At 41.2% G+C, this 16,739-nt stretch overlaps 1 protein-coding gene across 1 annotated transcript in view; it reads left to right on the forward strand.

Annotated features, from left to right (window-relative positions):
• Positions 1-16,362, forward strand: part of LOC108640360 (transmembrane protein 132B-like) — a 60,472-nt gene extending 44,110 nt beyond the window's left edge. Inside the window, exon 3 of the mRNA XM_018076486.1 lies at positions 16,320-16,362. Coding sequence (XP_017931975.1) covers positions 16,320-16,335 — 16 coding nt within the window. The 3' untranslated portion in view covers positions 16,336-16,362. The remainder of the gene's footprint in view (positions 1-16,319) is intronic.
• The last annotated feature ends 377 nt before the right edge of the window (positions 16,363-16,739 follow it).

Raw genomic sequence — 16,739 nt, forward strand, 5'->3', positions numbered from 1 at the left:
TGGCCTTTGGCCAGCTCTCAAGACAGCACTTTCTCTTGAGCCATTGATGAAGAGGATTTTATCTTTAATGTACCAGTTTTCAGGCTGTGACCTCTACTATGAATGATGGAGTCTGTTCTGCTTTGTATAAAGGGTGTTCCAGTGAGAAGCATCCACACACATTTTCAAACATAAGTGACTCTATTGAGTCACAAAGAAAACTTGAGTTAGAAGAATTTTAACTAACCTTTATTCTTTACATCCATGCCTTTTTGTATAAAAGAACCCAGGCCTGCTTGGAAATGTTCCTCTTAGATAAAAGCGCTGACACCTCACAGTAGCTTACAGAGGACGTAAAAATAATAGACAAATTGCAGTGGTACAAGGGACAAGTTATTGTAGAAAGCTGTGGTGCAAGGATCAAATATCATTTCTGGAGGGTCTTTTTTTCTTTTTTTTTTTTTTCTAGTCAGGGCCAAGAACAATGAAATTGTCTGTCCATCTCCTGTTGGGAGGCTAATAGCCTGGAAACCCCATTAATTCTCTCCTGGCCAGCCAGCTCTTTTGGATGGCTGTTTCTGCCTCTTTCTTAGTTGGGTTCACTGCTGCTCAAGTACAAACTCCAGTAGAGATGGGTCAGAGGCAGTACTGACTGGTAGACCAGATAATTGCTTTCTGGCCCCAGTTCACTCCTTTTGTTCCATCCTTGCTGGTGTGGTACCTGTGTTATGGCACAAGGGTCCCTTTTTGAACAAATTCATCTTTGGTAGATGGAAAAACCCGTTGTGCAGTGCAGCAGGGAGCCCCAACAAAGTCGGTATACTGTTGTCTGGAAAATTTGGAGAATGAGGAACATCTTGTTGGAAGAACTCAATTCAGTGGAGGAAGATGATACAATACAGAGACATGAGTATTACTTAGAAAATCAATGCTTGAGAAAGGTATTTTAGCTTACCAAACAGACAGAAAGCTTTATGTCAATCCGGAGAAATGTGCAGAAAATTCCTTCTGGCAGCATTTGCTTAATGGACTTACAGTGAATTAGAAAAATATTTTTTATTTTATAAAAATTGCATCTTGCTTAGAAGGTTTGATTATGCCTCAGAAAATGTGTCTACCTACCCTGCTGGGTAGAATGGCCTCTGATGGTAAACTGTCTTTGTATAGAGTAGGTGTGATATTCCATGAAAATGTTCAAACTTGAGTTATGTGCAGCATGTCTTGGTGAGTAAGGGCCCGAGGAATTAAAGACTCAAACTGAGGGAAAGAAAAAATTCTTTGAGAAAAAATTCTTGAGGACATGCTGAGAGGTAGCAAGTCCTTTGTTGCATCCCACCTTCTACCTTTTTGGTAGCAATGGAAAGAAAACTATAAGAAATAAATTCATTGTGAGAAGAGTAACATACATGTCTGACCCCCGGTGATGTTCATTCACAATTTTGATCTTTCCCTCAAAAAAGCAAATTCTGATTTCTTGATCACCTTGCTGATAGATAAGGCAGTTGCCAACTGTGTTTGTGGCTGAAGACTTTCTTCCCGAAGTCTGTTTCTAACTTCTAGAAGTGGTTATTCAGGCAATATTTTAGTTTAGAATTTAAACTGTTTCAAGTTTTGATCTCCTTTTTCTGTATTGCCAGTTCAGGTGGTATAAGGAAAATGGAAGGTATTATTTAATACCTGACTTTGCTTTAGTAGATAATGTGGTGCAGTGATGAACATGCAAAGAAGTGGCTTAAATAAACTCTTCACAAGTGTGGTCAATAGAACCTGATCCAAAGCCTATTCTGAGTGACATGTCTTTTGAAAGATGAGCCAAATAATTCTGAAAAGAGTCTTGTTTTTTAATTTGACCTAATTACCTTCGTTTTGGGTATTATCATTCCTAGATGTGAATCTTAATATTGATGTAACAGTTGGGAAAGTTTAATTTCAGGCTAGGTTAGTCTGCATAATTAGGACTGCAAGAACGTGGCAGGGAGACTGGGAGCAAATTTCAAATGCATGCAGACGAGTGAATGACTGTTCAAAAAATTCTTCATCCGTTGGAACTTTCATGCTTTTTCCACGTTGGATGCCAAAGGGAATGATGACATATTCAGAAGTCAATGGGCTTCTCCAAGTCTCTGCTGGTTTCCTGTCTGCTGTTTCCTGTGCTGTGTGTTTTGATGTGGATGGTTGCACATGAGTTACCTCAGGAGGTCAATGACAGAAGTCTGTACAGCTCTGGAGGATTTCTAAAGCTTTACAGACCTGTGTGTGCACATTGCAGCCCTGCTTAATTGATAACTAAGTCTGAGTGATAAAGTCCAAGTAACCATGGCTGCTGAACTCATCACTCTCATAACAGATGTCCTGACTGAAGGAACAGAAGTGATCCTGTGTTGGATTTTGGGGGTTTGTTTCTATAATTTAATCACCTTTTTCTTTTCCCTCGATGACTCAAAGGAGCCTTTTCTTTGGTCTGAGTATCCAGGAAACACAATTCTTAGTGCAGTTCATCTTATAAATGCAGGATCTGCACCTGTTTAGGTATCTTGCAGCACCTTTAGGCATCTCACATCACCTCAGTGCTGGGAAAGCTTCAGTGAGCCTTCTGGAGATCACAGAGGGAGGGAGGAGACATGATCAAAATTATTATGCTACAAAAGCATTACCTGATTCTTCTGTAAATATTGTACTTATTTTTATATAGACCCAGATTAGAAACCTATTTGTTTGGCAAACTGAAGTCTAGACTCAGAAGAGCACCTTTATGTAGGGTGCCACTTAAGTACGTACTTGGTTTTGAGTACCTACCTTGTTTCTGTGGATGGCAGGTATAATGATAAAGGAGGTACTCAGAGTCTGCAATTAGAGACACCAATATGTGGAAAATATAAGACTTGATGGTGAGCCGTGTTATATATAATGACAGGCATTAGTGTGTCACACCTGAAAATACTGTGGAAACCAGAAACTGGAATTTTCTGTAGCGCAGAAACCTCTCTGGGTATGTTGAAAGTGTTGCTAAGGAATTTATTTTTGGCAACTGTACACTGAGATTTAAGTACCATAATTGGATTGTTCTTTGATATAATAGGACTGGAAAAGATTATTGAATGAATGTGAAATTGGGGAGCTGGTATTTGAGGTATATTTAATTCCCTCTTTTACCAGTTTCTGAGCTTGACTTGTAGCAGAACCTACTGCACACATTTGAATTCCATTCATGACGTGTTGACTTGCTTACTTAATAGCCAGTGCATTAAAGTACAAAAGCTAACAGCTCGTTTATTAGGCGTTTAGCCAAAATTTAAACTCGTTTTATTGTTAGGAGGTGCTGTTGCTAGACAGGCAAATATTAAGTTTGTTACTTTGATTTATTTGAATAATCTCTGCCAAATACGTTATAAAACATCCCAGCATTAACTTTGCATAAATTATTTTTTGCTTTAGTTGGAATTTTTCACTCATTTTGCCATTGATATGCCTCACCTGTGTTTATAACTTAAAAAGTTGTAAACTTTTTATGTTTATATTTTTATACTTAAGTTAAAAAGTTATAAACTCTTGTAAAAAAAATGTAAAAATTTGCTGATGCTTCTGCCAGTGTCAGCATGTGATTTTTATTTATTTATTTATTTATTTTTTAAAAACCTCACTGTTTATTTGAGAAGAACATTAAGTTGGAGTTAAGCTAAGAGCCTTTGCACATTCATTAGTGTGATGAATCTTTAAACTGGGACTTGGGGCACTTTTGCAGGATCCTGGTGCTTTAGGGTGTCCAAAGGATAACCTTGTAGAGGTTATACCATTCCAGAGGCCAGTACAGAAAGACCAGAAAGAAAAAAGCCTTCCAGAAAGCACTGGTAATTGGGAAAGCTCCGTGGAAGAGGCAAAATACTGGAGAGCCCATTGGACCACTGTAACTTCACTGTTGGAGGGAACAGTTTGCATCAGGACTGTTTACCAGCTTGTCTCACGAGGTCTGTAACAGGAAAATAGTTATGTCCCCTCATCACTTGGCTGAAAACGCAGGACACCATTTTATTATAAACTTGAACATACTGTCTTTGGGAACTTGCACTCAGGCACTTGGAAGCTGGACGTGTTTGTTCTTTCTGTACAAGTTGGCCTATGCAGATTTTCCCAGGACACTTGTTAAGGGGTTTGCTGTGAAATATTGCAGTCATTAAGGCAAATTGCTAAAGCTTTAGCGAAAAAGCTTTCCTTAAAACCAACTGCCAATAGCTTGATCTCACAAAAATGCCTTTTTTTTTTTTTTTTGTTGTTGGTATAATTAATGAACTGGTTTGATTCTGCTGGAGTTTTTGGACTCACTGGGCTCAAAAGCTTGGCACGTACAGCTCTCATTAAGAGCTTTGTTTCTGGGAGTTGTTCTTCTGCATGTGTTGTCTGGGTGCTGTATTTTTTGGTTCTTAGCCTGTGCCTGGATTGTGAGCAGCCCTGAGCTGAGGATGGGGCAAACACAGACCCTCCTGATGTCTGCTTGTTGTGTTAGGCTGGGATGAGACAGAGGCTTGGCTCCCCCAAGGAAATATCCCTGCTCCTGACAGCCAGGAAGGTGCTACCCTACATCACCCACGGGCTTCACACGTTTTAGCTCATCAGCCAAGGGACTGATCAGCATTGCAAAAGCAAAAAGAATTATTTTGTCTTTTCTCTTGGGAGTTTTCAGTGCAGAGATTTAACCCCAGAATTATTGACCTTGGCAGTGAGGTATTTGGATTCCTATTTTCACTCTCTCTTGGACAGTTTTTGTCCATGCTGATTTTCTAAATCTGTGACTGGTGTATCTTTTTGTTAGACAAGCACTTCTTCTTAATAGTGTACCAGTTAATTTCTCTAGTGACAAGAGGAAGAAATAAGTTATTCCTCCTTTTAAAAGAGTGATTTAAGTAGGGCATAATGAATGCAAAATGCTGTCATTAAAAATCAGCAGATAAGCTGATGGTTCATCTGTCATTGCCAAACCTTGCCATAACGGAAAAGTAGATAATTTTTTTAAAAAACAAAACTGGCAATGATGAATATGGAACCTGCTGACTGTGAACGCCTTAATAATGAAAACTGTTATTTAGTCAGTCGACAACACCTTGCAACTTGCTGTACAGCAACACCTTGCAGGAGAAAATTACTTCTTTCATACTGAACATTTTTATTTGATTGCCAATTGTCATCCTATTATTGTTATGAACTGTTTATTAATCTACACCACAGGGATCCAGGAAGTTTTTTCCATCTCTGAAATGTGCCTTAGGAACTGAATGCATGTGCAGGACTATCTCTTCAAGTCTCAGTAGACTCGTATTTGATTCAGGGACAGGTTTTCAGGGAGCTCATTACAGAGCCTCAGCTGACATTCACAAAGCCAAATAGCAGCTGTCCTCTCTGTTTTGTATGCCTTTATTTAGGTTTTTCTTTAAATGGGAGGCTCTGCTCCTCTACAGTGTGTCCAGTAATCAAGATATGAGACTGAGACTTGTTTGGAGTTCAGTAACATTGAAAACTTGACACTTATTTGCTTGCATGAGATAGGACCTGACTGTCCCAGCCCAGCATCTGATTTAGGCTGATTTAGTGCTCTGTTTCTCACTACACACCCCAGAACATTTATTTTTCTCATTCATTACATGGAGACAGGGAAGGAGAAGTTCGAGCCCTCGTCTCAGTATATGCTCCATCCCACAAAAGCATTTCTAATGACTGTGTCTGAAGCACTGAGCTGCCTTTGAGAAGCTATTTGCTGCTCCACAATTAGCTCAACTTTTCCAGTTGCTCATGTTTTGCATATATTGTTGCTCCGAGCCAGGTGAGCATATGCATGTTCTGAAAAAACTGTGGTGCAAAGGAAAAAAGTGTCAAATATGTTCTTAGAAGCTGAAAATAAGAGCAGATGTCTGTTGATTTGGAGATGCCCAGGCATTTGTATCTTTATTCTTTGCATGAGTGTTGAAAACCACTGTATGGTTCCTTTCTCTGTGTTTTACAGAACAAATTCTCTGATCTTTTTTTTTCTTTCATATATAATAACAACAGATACTCTGAAGAGCAGGAGAACTGGATGGGTGGGAGAAGGAATAGAATAGAACCAGTTGAATGGAACAAGAAGTTGATCACCTGCAGTGGGGCAATTTGTGGGTTTGCCTCTTGTGATGCTGTGAATTGGCAAAGCCTTTGGTTTGGTGTCAGTTGGTCCTTTGGTTTCACTTTTTTGATGAGGGGATGTCTGCTGGACTTCTTTCCCTCCACCTCTTCCTCCACCCCGAAGCTCCAGCAGAGATCAACAGAAGTGATGTGGTTATGTGAGCTGTAATTCTGTTTCAGCCATGATTATATGTCAGTCTGCTGCACACCGTAAGTGGTACTTCTGGATTCCTGCTGTGAGCAGTTGATTAGATTCTAGTACCTTTTATGCTATATGTAAGGATTTTTTTTTTTTAACAAAGCACAGTAACAACACAAAAGCCCCAGTTTATATTTTATTCTTTTTTTCTTCCCCACTAGTAACTCGTGCTTAAATACAAAACTAAAATGTTTTTTGGCATACTTGACCTTCCTTAACCCAATCTGTCCTCCCATTCCAAATAAAATTAAATTTAAAGGTTCCTATTTGCCCTAAATTGTAGGATAAGCCTTTAACCTAGGTAGAAATTTTCTACAAAATGTGAATCTTAAGCTGAATTTTGTACTCACTCTGACAAAATGAATGCTAACTGCAAGTTTATTTGTAGTCCCACTTGTTACATTTTTCATTGTCAGCACAAGCTTTATTCCTCCAAATATATTATTGAATGAAAGAAAGAAGCTATTCTTTTATCTTTTACTGCTGATGCCTGTAATTCATCCTGTTCATTTTCTGCTGTTTTCTTTGTATGGTTCCTCTCTGGGTTATGTAGCACAGAAAAACTTAATTGCTTAAGTCTGATGTACTTTTCTATTCCTGGCAGCAGTGTAGGTTGCTGAACCATTATGTGGGAGATGCCTTCTGGAATATGAAGTGTGTGTTGCAGTTGGGATATGGCAGGGTTAGGGCCCAGTCCAGGAGGAGCCTTTTAATTGCTTTTTGGAAATTTTCTATAGTGCTGCCAATTATATTATTATTTCCTGAGCTGTTTTTGCAAGTGGAAAGTTTCCGTTCTGAAGGTCTTGGGCTACAAGGCTTTCTTACTGTTTATGTGGCCATTTCATTTTGAGAGATCAGGAGTGAACTCCCTGAATTTATGTACCAGCAGCTGATGTTTGACAAATGCCAGGAAACAACTCTTCATCTGAAGATGTGAGGACAGACCCATTACCTTTCATAGCTAATCAACTCTGATTTTTTGCTGTTCAAAGCTTTATTCAGTCATTAATATTTGCAAATAACATGTCTGGTGCTGGAATAGTGGATAACACTGGGGACAGATTGTGTCCCAAAAGGCCAGGGCAGCTTACATTTACTCATTTGCACATACTGTACTTTATTTTGTTTATTTTCTTTTAAAGAGAGCTTTAATTGGGTCTCTGGATGAACACTCATGTTCCCTTCTCTCTGAGTGCAAAGTAGTACCTTGTATAATGAAGGCTGTGGAGAAGCCCAGGCTCTGGGGTTGGTCAGGATTGACTTATTCCCTGGTCTGCACCTGGACAACCAGTTAAACTTCTGTGTAGGTTTTTAAAATGCTGTAGAGGAATGACCCCTGTGATACATGGGCTCTTTTTGTATTACATAAACAGAGTTGATTTCAGCTTTAGTTCTACCTATTTACCATAAAATACTGGGACAATGCTGGTGCTCTGATGTGCAGAGGAGTTTTATTAAGTAGTGATGATGATGCATATTGAAAAGTCACATTTTTTATACTTTCTTTTCAAATATTTACATTCTAAGTCCCAGACTTTGGAGAAGGATTGCACTTGCATTTGAATGTCAAAGTAAGATTCTTCTTGTTGTGACCGATGAAAAATCTTGAAAATTTCGTGAGACTCAAAAGATGGGAAAGCAAAGAAAGAACATGTAAGAGCTTCAGGAATCCTTAGGATGAGCTCCTGCATGTGCAGGATCTGATAGGTGGTGTTTGTGTGTTGGGGATGCAGAGGATGGCTGCTCTTGGAGCCCCTGCCTCAGGACCAGCTGGGCTGCACACCCTGGTGAAGGGGAGCTTCCACATTTCCAGGCACAAGTTATCTGTCTTCTGAAAGTGGTCATTGGATTTCCTGTCTTGGTGATTAATTAATGATGGAGCAGACAGTAATTTTAAGATTAGCACTGTCAGTCTACCTGTTAATACCCCATGCACACTGAGGACCCTGCCCTGCTAATTAGTATTTCTGTGGTTTCACTAATCACTTGAACTGGGAACTAGGCCAAAACTAACAGAAGAGACTTCCAGTACAATAAATTGTTTTAATTTTGTGATCTGATCTTATGCATGGCTCAGTGTTTCTGAAGGCAAGGGTAGAACAAAATCTCATTTTGCATGATAACATATGCAAATCAGAACTTTTTGGTCCCAGATGAAGCTTCACTTCTATTGACATGGTGCTAGGAAAATGCTGCTAAGAATAAAAAGCCACTAAAACTTTATTTTGCTGATAATATTCTATTATTGCTTTGTAAGCTACTTTATCCATAGGGCAAAATCTGCCAGAGAGATAAGAGATCCCATAATTCCTGTTTGCTTGTATCATTCCCTTTATGATTTATAGAGTTCTGTAGATGTTTGTGGCATTTTGCAGACATATAAAAGATTGACATGCTCTTGCCTCAAAGAACTTAAAAAATTCTGCAGTTTAGCAGCACTCAGCAGTTCCTTCTGTTTGAATTTTACTTTTAATGGCACTGTATAAAATCACTATTATACAGCCACCAAATGAAATGGCATTTTATTTTTAGTTACAAATGCGATGTTTTTAAAATGTTTGCTGTAGGTCCTAGACTGTCTAGGGATGGGCTGGAAGGCTCTGTTCACAGTCATCTCCTCAACTCTTTACCTAATTGTATATTAAACCTTTTCCCACCACTGACTGGAAAAAATTGAATGTCATTTCATTACCAGTATTTGAAACCCCGCTTTGCTACTTGACACATCTTTACCTTCTCCATTATGTCCTTGCATCCTAAAATTTGTGTGAAGTTCCACCTTTATACATGCAATTTTAGGATTTCCAGGCACTCGTATAAAGTAAAATCCTTCTATATCCTGCCCAGGCAATTTAACAGAATTATATATATAAACACAGCATTAAAAGCAATTTTCTGAGCCTCGTGATTGCACTGATTTTGTTTGTCACACACACCTGCATGTACTGACTTGCTGTATTCTGTCACTCATAGTAAACTCTGTCTCACAGCGTAATGTGACAGATGCTAATGAACATGAGACATCACCAGTTTCCATAGCACAGATACTTGGAAAGGGCTTTCACCTTATTACATGCTTTGAAAATTAATTTTATTGAAAATAAAGTAAGATTCCGTGGGGTCTAAGGGGCTGTACACTTGACCCTAGGCATAAATGAAATTCACTTCAATTTTATGGCTCGCTTTGATGAATTCCAGCCTAAAAGACTTTTGAGCAGCAGACTGGTGGGAGGCTGGAATTATTCAGAGAGGTTTTGTTCCTGAGGAGGTGAGTGAAAAAGCTCCTGCTAATTTCAGTGGGAACTCGAGTAAGCTGCAGTGCTGCCGTCCAGTTACATTTTCTCAGTGCAAGGCCACAGCAGGAGTGGTTTTGTCTGGATTCTTGGGTATAACACTCAGAGGGTTGCAAGGTCAAAACTACGCAAGTTTGTCAGACACCCTGCCTTTCCCTTTGAACAGAAGCTCAGCAGAGAGCACGATGTAACAGAATTTCCAAAATACACGGTTTCAAAGACAGCAAACTTTCTTAAGGACTTTGGGCACGGAGGACTGGGGCGGTGGTTCTGCTGTCAGCCCTGAGGTGCAATGTTGCACCTGTGCAAATATTCTCACATAGAAGCACGAGGGTAGAGATTGGTATAACCACTGTCTTCTAATCCCCTGATACATGCTTTTTTCTTCCATGCTTGCTGTGGGAGATGAGTTGGTGTGCACCGTGCTGGGTGAACAGCAGCTCAAATCTCTGTGCATCCACAGCTCTGTGTTTCCTTTGCTCCAGTTTCTTCGGTTCTTTGACATCTCCAGTTGCCTGCAATGGATAATCATGCTCTGGTGTGAACTTTTTATGCTTTCCTGGGGAGCACCTTCCTTGTAGGCTGTTCTCTTTCTTGGTGCAGTAAGCTGATCTGCTGTCACAGGCTTTTTCACCCCATCTCTACGCTGGTGAAACACCTTTTGACCCCGGTGGCAACTCAGGACTGCCCAGCTGTGTTTAGCTGGGGATGAAACAGTTGTCTTCGAGTTTAGTAAACTTTTTGCTACTTGTCACCTGCTTTAACCATCATCAGGGCAAGGTGAGGAGGGCAGGGTGCAACTGAGGGGAAGGGGTTGAAAATTCAGAGAACAGTAGGCCCTGCTCATACAGGCTCCTTAAAGCCTCCCATGGACAGCAGTTGCTCCTGGCTCTTGCCTCAGGGATTTTGGAAGAAGGACCAGGAAGCACAGAGGAGGTTTGTGAAGAGGGGCTCCTGCAGGGCACTGAGGTGGGCACTGCCACGCTCCCCTGTGTCATCCTGGGGCATCTCACTCAAGGCCACTGTGGTGTGAACCAGATCAGCGTCTCTCTGACATGCACAAATGTTTTATCAGTTATGCTTTAAACTACAGGGGTTGTCGGCATTTCGGTCACACGCTCTGCTGGGGTGAGTTAATATCCTTCCTGACTGAGTACATTGCCTAGAGGGACCATTTGGTGTGTAACACTCTGGCTGAGAGAGCGATACCCGGCGCTGAGCGGCGCGGGGTAAAAGACTAATGTGAGCTCTGTTAAATGGTGTCTTGGGCTTTCCTGGGTCCCTATTCATAAAACACAACAAAGTGGCGACAAGTATAAACCTTGTCAGCTAAAGGATCTGCTGGGAATAGCAGAGAGTACTTAGTGACTAAAACAAATCAAATTTTGAAATCCTCCCTTCCAAAGGAAAGCACAGAGGGGATTTAACTGCAGTGAACAAGTGTGTTTGCAGTAAAATGGCAGCAGGAGTGGGGCGGGGGAGAGGAGGCTCCGGGATTGGCTCCACTGTGCCGGGGTAGGGCGCTCCTTTCCAAACCCCTTCTGGATGGTAAGGCCCTGCCTGCTCAGCGCAGGGTCCTACTGCACAGGGTTAAATGCACGTTGTGCACTGCTACCCTATTTGAGTCTGGGAAGATTCCTTTTTAATTGTAATTAGGCTGCCCTTGTGTTCGTGGCGTGTTTCCATATGGGAATTGTTCCTCATAGAAGCTGTTCCAGGAGTTTGGCTGCTTGCCTGGTGCTGGGGAGCTGGTCTTCAGCTCTCTGCTAAGCCAGATGCTCCCTCTGTGACCCTGGCCAAGTTGCTTAGGCTCTCTATGCCTCAGTTTTTAATCATAAAATGGGAATATTGACAACTACTTCTTTCACAAGGGACTTAGAAACACAGTAATCAGAGAGAGTTGAACCCTCACAGAGCATTGGGAGGAATGGTACATGTTCCTCAGGCAAGCAGACAACAGCACCCATGTGTTTGACTCTGGCTTGGACCATGTCCTCAGATGAAGGAGACTAATGCACCAGTGTTGTTTTCAGTTCCCCAGCAAAGCTTTAACTGAACCTGAAGTCTTTGATAGGCATAGAAAGAGAAGCAATCAAGAGAACACCGTGAAATAAACACTCTCCTTCTCTGACTAAAAATGCAGATAAACTTCCTTGCGATTTTTAGTAATATTTGTACCTAAATCTTGTTGAAGTTTGCAGCAGTATGACAGAAAATTCTACTAGGCCCTTAGTGGTTATGTTTTCTGATCACTTATTTCATTCATTTCGCCCTTTAGTAAAGTGCTATTTATTTCCTTGCAGTGTTGCCTTGTGAGCCTCAGTTGCAGCACCGTTAGTCACCCTTGGAACTTGACTGAAGAACCTCTCAGTGCCCTCTGGCAGTGGTTGGTTTGCCCAGCACAGCCTGGTCATTGGTATCCTTGTGCTTTGGAGATGGAACATGTGCTGAGCAGACTGGGACACTGAAGTCCTGCCAGGAACAGGCCCTTTCTTTGGTGCATCCTTACTTGTACCACCAAGTAGCCCAGAATATTGGGCTGAAAGACAATTTGTGTCTTGCTTTGATTTATCTTTTTCCTCTTTCATTTCTTCACTGAACTACAGCATTGTATCCCCTAAGGACAGGACAGGGCCCTTGCTCTATTACATGGAAAGTTATTGAAAACTTGTAGGAAATTAGGTTCCCTTTCACCATTCTCTACTATTGCATTAACTTGTTCAGAGAGCTCCAGCAGGTAACTGAGTTTTCTCCAGCAGAGACTCTGCTGCCTCGAGCCTATCATGTTAATCTCCCTTAATTAGATCCTTCATCCCATTCTCAGGAACAGATGGGAGGCTCAGGGCTCTGAAATACTTGGGATCTCCTGAGACACCTGAGGAGCAGCCCTCCAAGGTCTTCCACCCCTTCACAATCCCAGTCATCCCCATCGAGGCTTTTCTGTGCAAGGGCAGTGTGGGTGTCCTCTCTGCTGCCTGTGGAGTGCTTCAGGCTCATGTTACCCTTACAGTGTTCCCCTCCCTCCTGCTGCCTCCATCCATCCCCCTGCACCTCAGCAGCCCTATGGAAGTGGCAAGGTGAGCTGCCTCTTTCCTACAAGGATTTCTGATTTTATAATGGATTTTGGCTTATCAGGAGCACATCCCATGTCTTATTTAACCTCCTGCTTTGTTACCAGGGTGGACATCATCTTTCCACATGGCTTTGTGAAACTGTTTATGTCCATGTCCTTTCTCTCAAAACTACAGTTGCACATCACAGCTTCAGTGGGTGACGTAAGATCTTTCTCATGTAACACATACAGTGCACTGATACTCAGTGGTGCTCCTGTTTTCTAATAATGTCCTAATATCTACTAAGACCAAGTATAGAAATCATCTCTCTTATTGTTTTAGCACTTGCTCTAAGTGTCAGTGGCTTACAGGACTGTAGCCTTGTGCTATATGAGATATTCACAAGCCTGTGAAAGGCAAAAAGGAGCAAACCATGTCTCATTGGATACACTACATGGCAATGCATAGCCCACATTATTGATTAGAAATCCAATTACCACTGCATGTCCTGAGCTTTTCTACATGCTTCTTTGGGACAGTATAGGAGTATTCAGCCAGAAGTTCATAGCAAGGTCCATCCATAATCTAAGCTAGATACAGCACAGCTGCTGAAAAGGGGATGCTGACAAGGGAAGGAAGCTGGAACACAAGAATCTGGCCCCCTTTCTCCTGGATATTGTAAAAGAAGATGAACTGCTGTGTGCTCGTGGTGACAGTTATTTTTTGTCATTATTGTAACTGGTTTACTTCCTTGGCTTGACAGCCAAAGATGTGCTAGTCAGCAGTCAACCCTGTCTTTGGATCGATACCTGGGAGGAGCTGTAGTTCCTCTGATAGAAACCCTGTTGTACAGGGATTTTTTTGTTTATTCCTTTAATTCCTTCCTTCACTGGTCTAAGCCTTTGGTCCAGTTCCACAGATGCCAAAGGGTTTTAAGGGAAACTCCTGCATGCTTGGATTTTAGTCCAGAACAGAATTTCACAACCATCACTTGGAAATGGGAGATGGTGCAGTCAGTAGGCTCAGCCTATGAAGATTGGGTATGTGAAGGATGAGGAAGAAGCTGTGAGTGAAAACCCTTATGGAATGTTTTTGATCTGTTCTGTTTGCTGGATCTTGGAATACAGACAAGCCCATTAAAATGAGACCATAAAACAAGCCACGGGTTTTGGTATATGTACAAGTTTGTCAAGACCCAAAGCAGAGAGCTACAAGATTTAAAGCAAGTATCCTTCTGAAATTATAGTTTGGAACAGGGAGCTCCATGCCAATCGATGGGAGTCTGCTTTTGTTATGGTCCCCAAAACCACGAGGCTGACTCATGCTATTACAGTGATGCACAGTGTTGTCAAGGTAATGGATTTGGGCACTTGGCAAATACAGGAAGGGTGTAAAAGGCAAGGAGATGTTCTGCTGCCTTCCAGGAGCAAGCTTCATATTAAGGATTTCTTTTTTTATGGCTGAGATAGAGAATACTCAATTTTGTTGTAGAAGTGAGAATTTTATGCCCTGGCCTATTGCTGTTGTTGTGCACATCACCCATGGGAATGCTGTTCTTTCCTATACGTAGCAAGGTTTGTGAACTTTTGCTGCCTTGCCTCCTCCTGCTGGTGCCTAAGAAGCTTCTGTCCACAGGGCTTAGGTGAAAATTAGAAAGGGGGAGAAAAGGGAAGAGAGTAGAGATATCATGTATATTTTAGTTCCTTAGGGAAGAGCTTGGCTGTAAAGGAATTGTTGGGCTGAGTTCTGAAGAGGCTGAGGTAAGGAGTGAACCTCTAAGGACCATATTTGCAACCTATCAAGGCCTTTTTTCCTTTTTTTTTTTTTTTAATAATAGCAGCAACATTTTAAAGCACTGTTTAAAGATGAGCTTGAAAAGATCAACCAAAAAGGCAAGAGAAGTGGGATTTCTCTTATAAAAACTTTGCTATCCAGTCAGCCTGCTTAATTGAACTTTGATGAAAAGAGAAACTGAGAGGAGGAGGGGAAAAAAAGGGAGAAAGTAGCTACCTGTTAAAAATTATCAAGATGAGGGATTGCTGTCTGTAAAGCTTCTTAAGACAAATCCTTCCTTACATAACTCCTTGTCTTTCTTTCACTAACTTTAATGAAATCAGAAGCTGACAGGAAAAGTGAAATGTCTGCACTAATGAGATAATCTGACTTATGAAGACCAATAAGGCAAAGGATGCATTAAGTGTTTGAATAATAGAGCTTAAGACTTGTCTGGAGCAGTGGATGCTTTGTGGGAATGTGATGTGGGAGCTGTCAGGGACTCAGGGAGCAGTGGTGAGTGTGTGTTCCCATGTGTGCCAAAGGGTGTTCACCTGCAGGCTGGAAGGAGAGCTCTCCAGATGACCAGGTTTGCCTACTCTGTAGCCTTTTCTTTTTCTCCTAAAAGAGACAAAGGTTGGCAAGGGATAGGAGACCCAGAGAAAGGGAAAGATAGTCCATCATGAGGTCTGGAAAAGGAATGTTGTGGGTTTTGGGGACTAATATATATGGATATGAATTGCTAAGAGTAAGTGCCTTGTTTATCCAAACTCGATGTGTGTCCCGCTTCTGAAGGTCCTAGTCCAACCTCCAGCCAAGACAGTGGGAAACCTTCCTCTGATTTCTTGTTCTTTTTTGGATCAAGTGTTTGGTGGTAGAAATCTGGGATCACACTTTGATACAGGCCACGACTAGGTGGAAAGGAATTGTGAGGAGAGCCTGTGCCCATGTTTAACTGCAAACTTGCAGTTATCAGGAGCATCATGATACCTGTTTATGAACAAAATCCAATTATTTTTTTTATGTGGTACCAGCAGCATGCACACAGGTTCTCTAATAGCCTCTGGTTTTGCCTGAGGTGAGAGGTACCTGGGGCTGGCATTTGTAGATTTACCTTGTGAGAGGTGCGCTTTCTGCAGCTCGAAGTGAAGGAACTAACTTACAGTTTGAAATGTCGACCTTTTCCAAGAGTGTTTAGGATTCACAAGCACTTTTATACTGTAAAACCGTTTTGGGGGGAGTTGTGTTATATTTTAGCAACGGAGATGCAGCCACTTCAGTCCAACAGCCGTTGTGCCTGTTGGTGATGAGGCTCTGGAACCCTCACTGCAGCCTGAGGAACAGTCAAACAACCACTACTAAAACAGCACTTGCAAATGGGATTGTGCAGCCTGGTAGCCTGTGGTAGTTAGTAAATGGCCTAGGTCACCTCCAGTCCTACTTTGTACTTTCTGATGTATTAGGAAATCTCAATTTAGAGTGTCCTAATCTATGTTAGAAGTGACAATATTTTACTTATCAAATGACAACACACAATGAAGTTGGATTGTACATGTAACAATTCACTGAGGTTAAATGAACTGCTACTTAAAAATAGTATGGTGGTAGGCATTTAATCATCCCAATCTAACTGTAAGATACAGTGGCAATCCTTTTGTTTCAGTAAATTAAATGCCAACAGGGAATGCAAAAGGGAGTGAGGCTCCATGAGAAACATGGCACAGTACATTAAAAATCAACTATGGAGAAAGGTGATTCATTAAAGTAAATGCCAACCTTGAAAAAGAGACTCTAACAACCTATTACTGTAAAACAAATAATAGCTTAGATGTGATCTTTTGCCATCCCATATTCTGTTATTTCTCTTTTGTTAAGGAATACAGAGATCTGACAGCAATGATGGAAAAGCTTGTGCATGGAAAATTTGGATTGATTGGACAGTGACAGCATTTGTCAGCTTAAGTAAAGATGTTCAAAGTCAACACACTACCTGGAGAGGTAATATTTTGGTGTATAGGAATCACTCTGAGCTCAAAATTTAACCAGTGATGCCAAATCTTGGATATGTTGCTAATTAGCTCTGCAGAGCTGCAGGGATCCACTAAGATTAATAGCAGTTGTAGAAAGCTATAGATTATTTTATATGATGTCTTTCTCTTGTCAGTGTTACTTGTGCAGGAAGTCTACTTCTGTTTACTTTAGGATTTGAACTTTTAGGTGAAAATAGTTTCTCTGGGCAAAAAATAAATCCTTCAGCTCTTTACTAATGTTGGAGTATCAGCTTCAAAATGTGTT

Source organism: Manacus vitellinus, unplaced genomic scaffold (genome assembly GCF_001715985.3).
Source record: "Manacus vitellinus isolate BGI_N305 unplaced genomic scaffold, ASM171598v3 scaffold_31_pilon, whole genome shotgun sequence".
Taxonomy (NCBI): domain Eukaryota; kingdom Metazoa; phylum Chordata; class Aves; order Passeriformes; family Pipridae; genus Manacus; species Manacus vitellinus.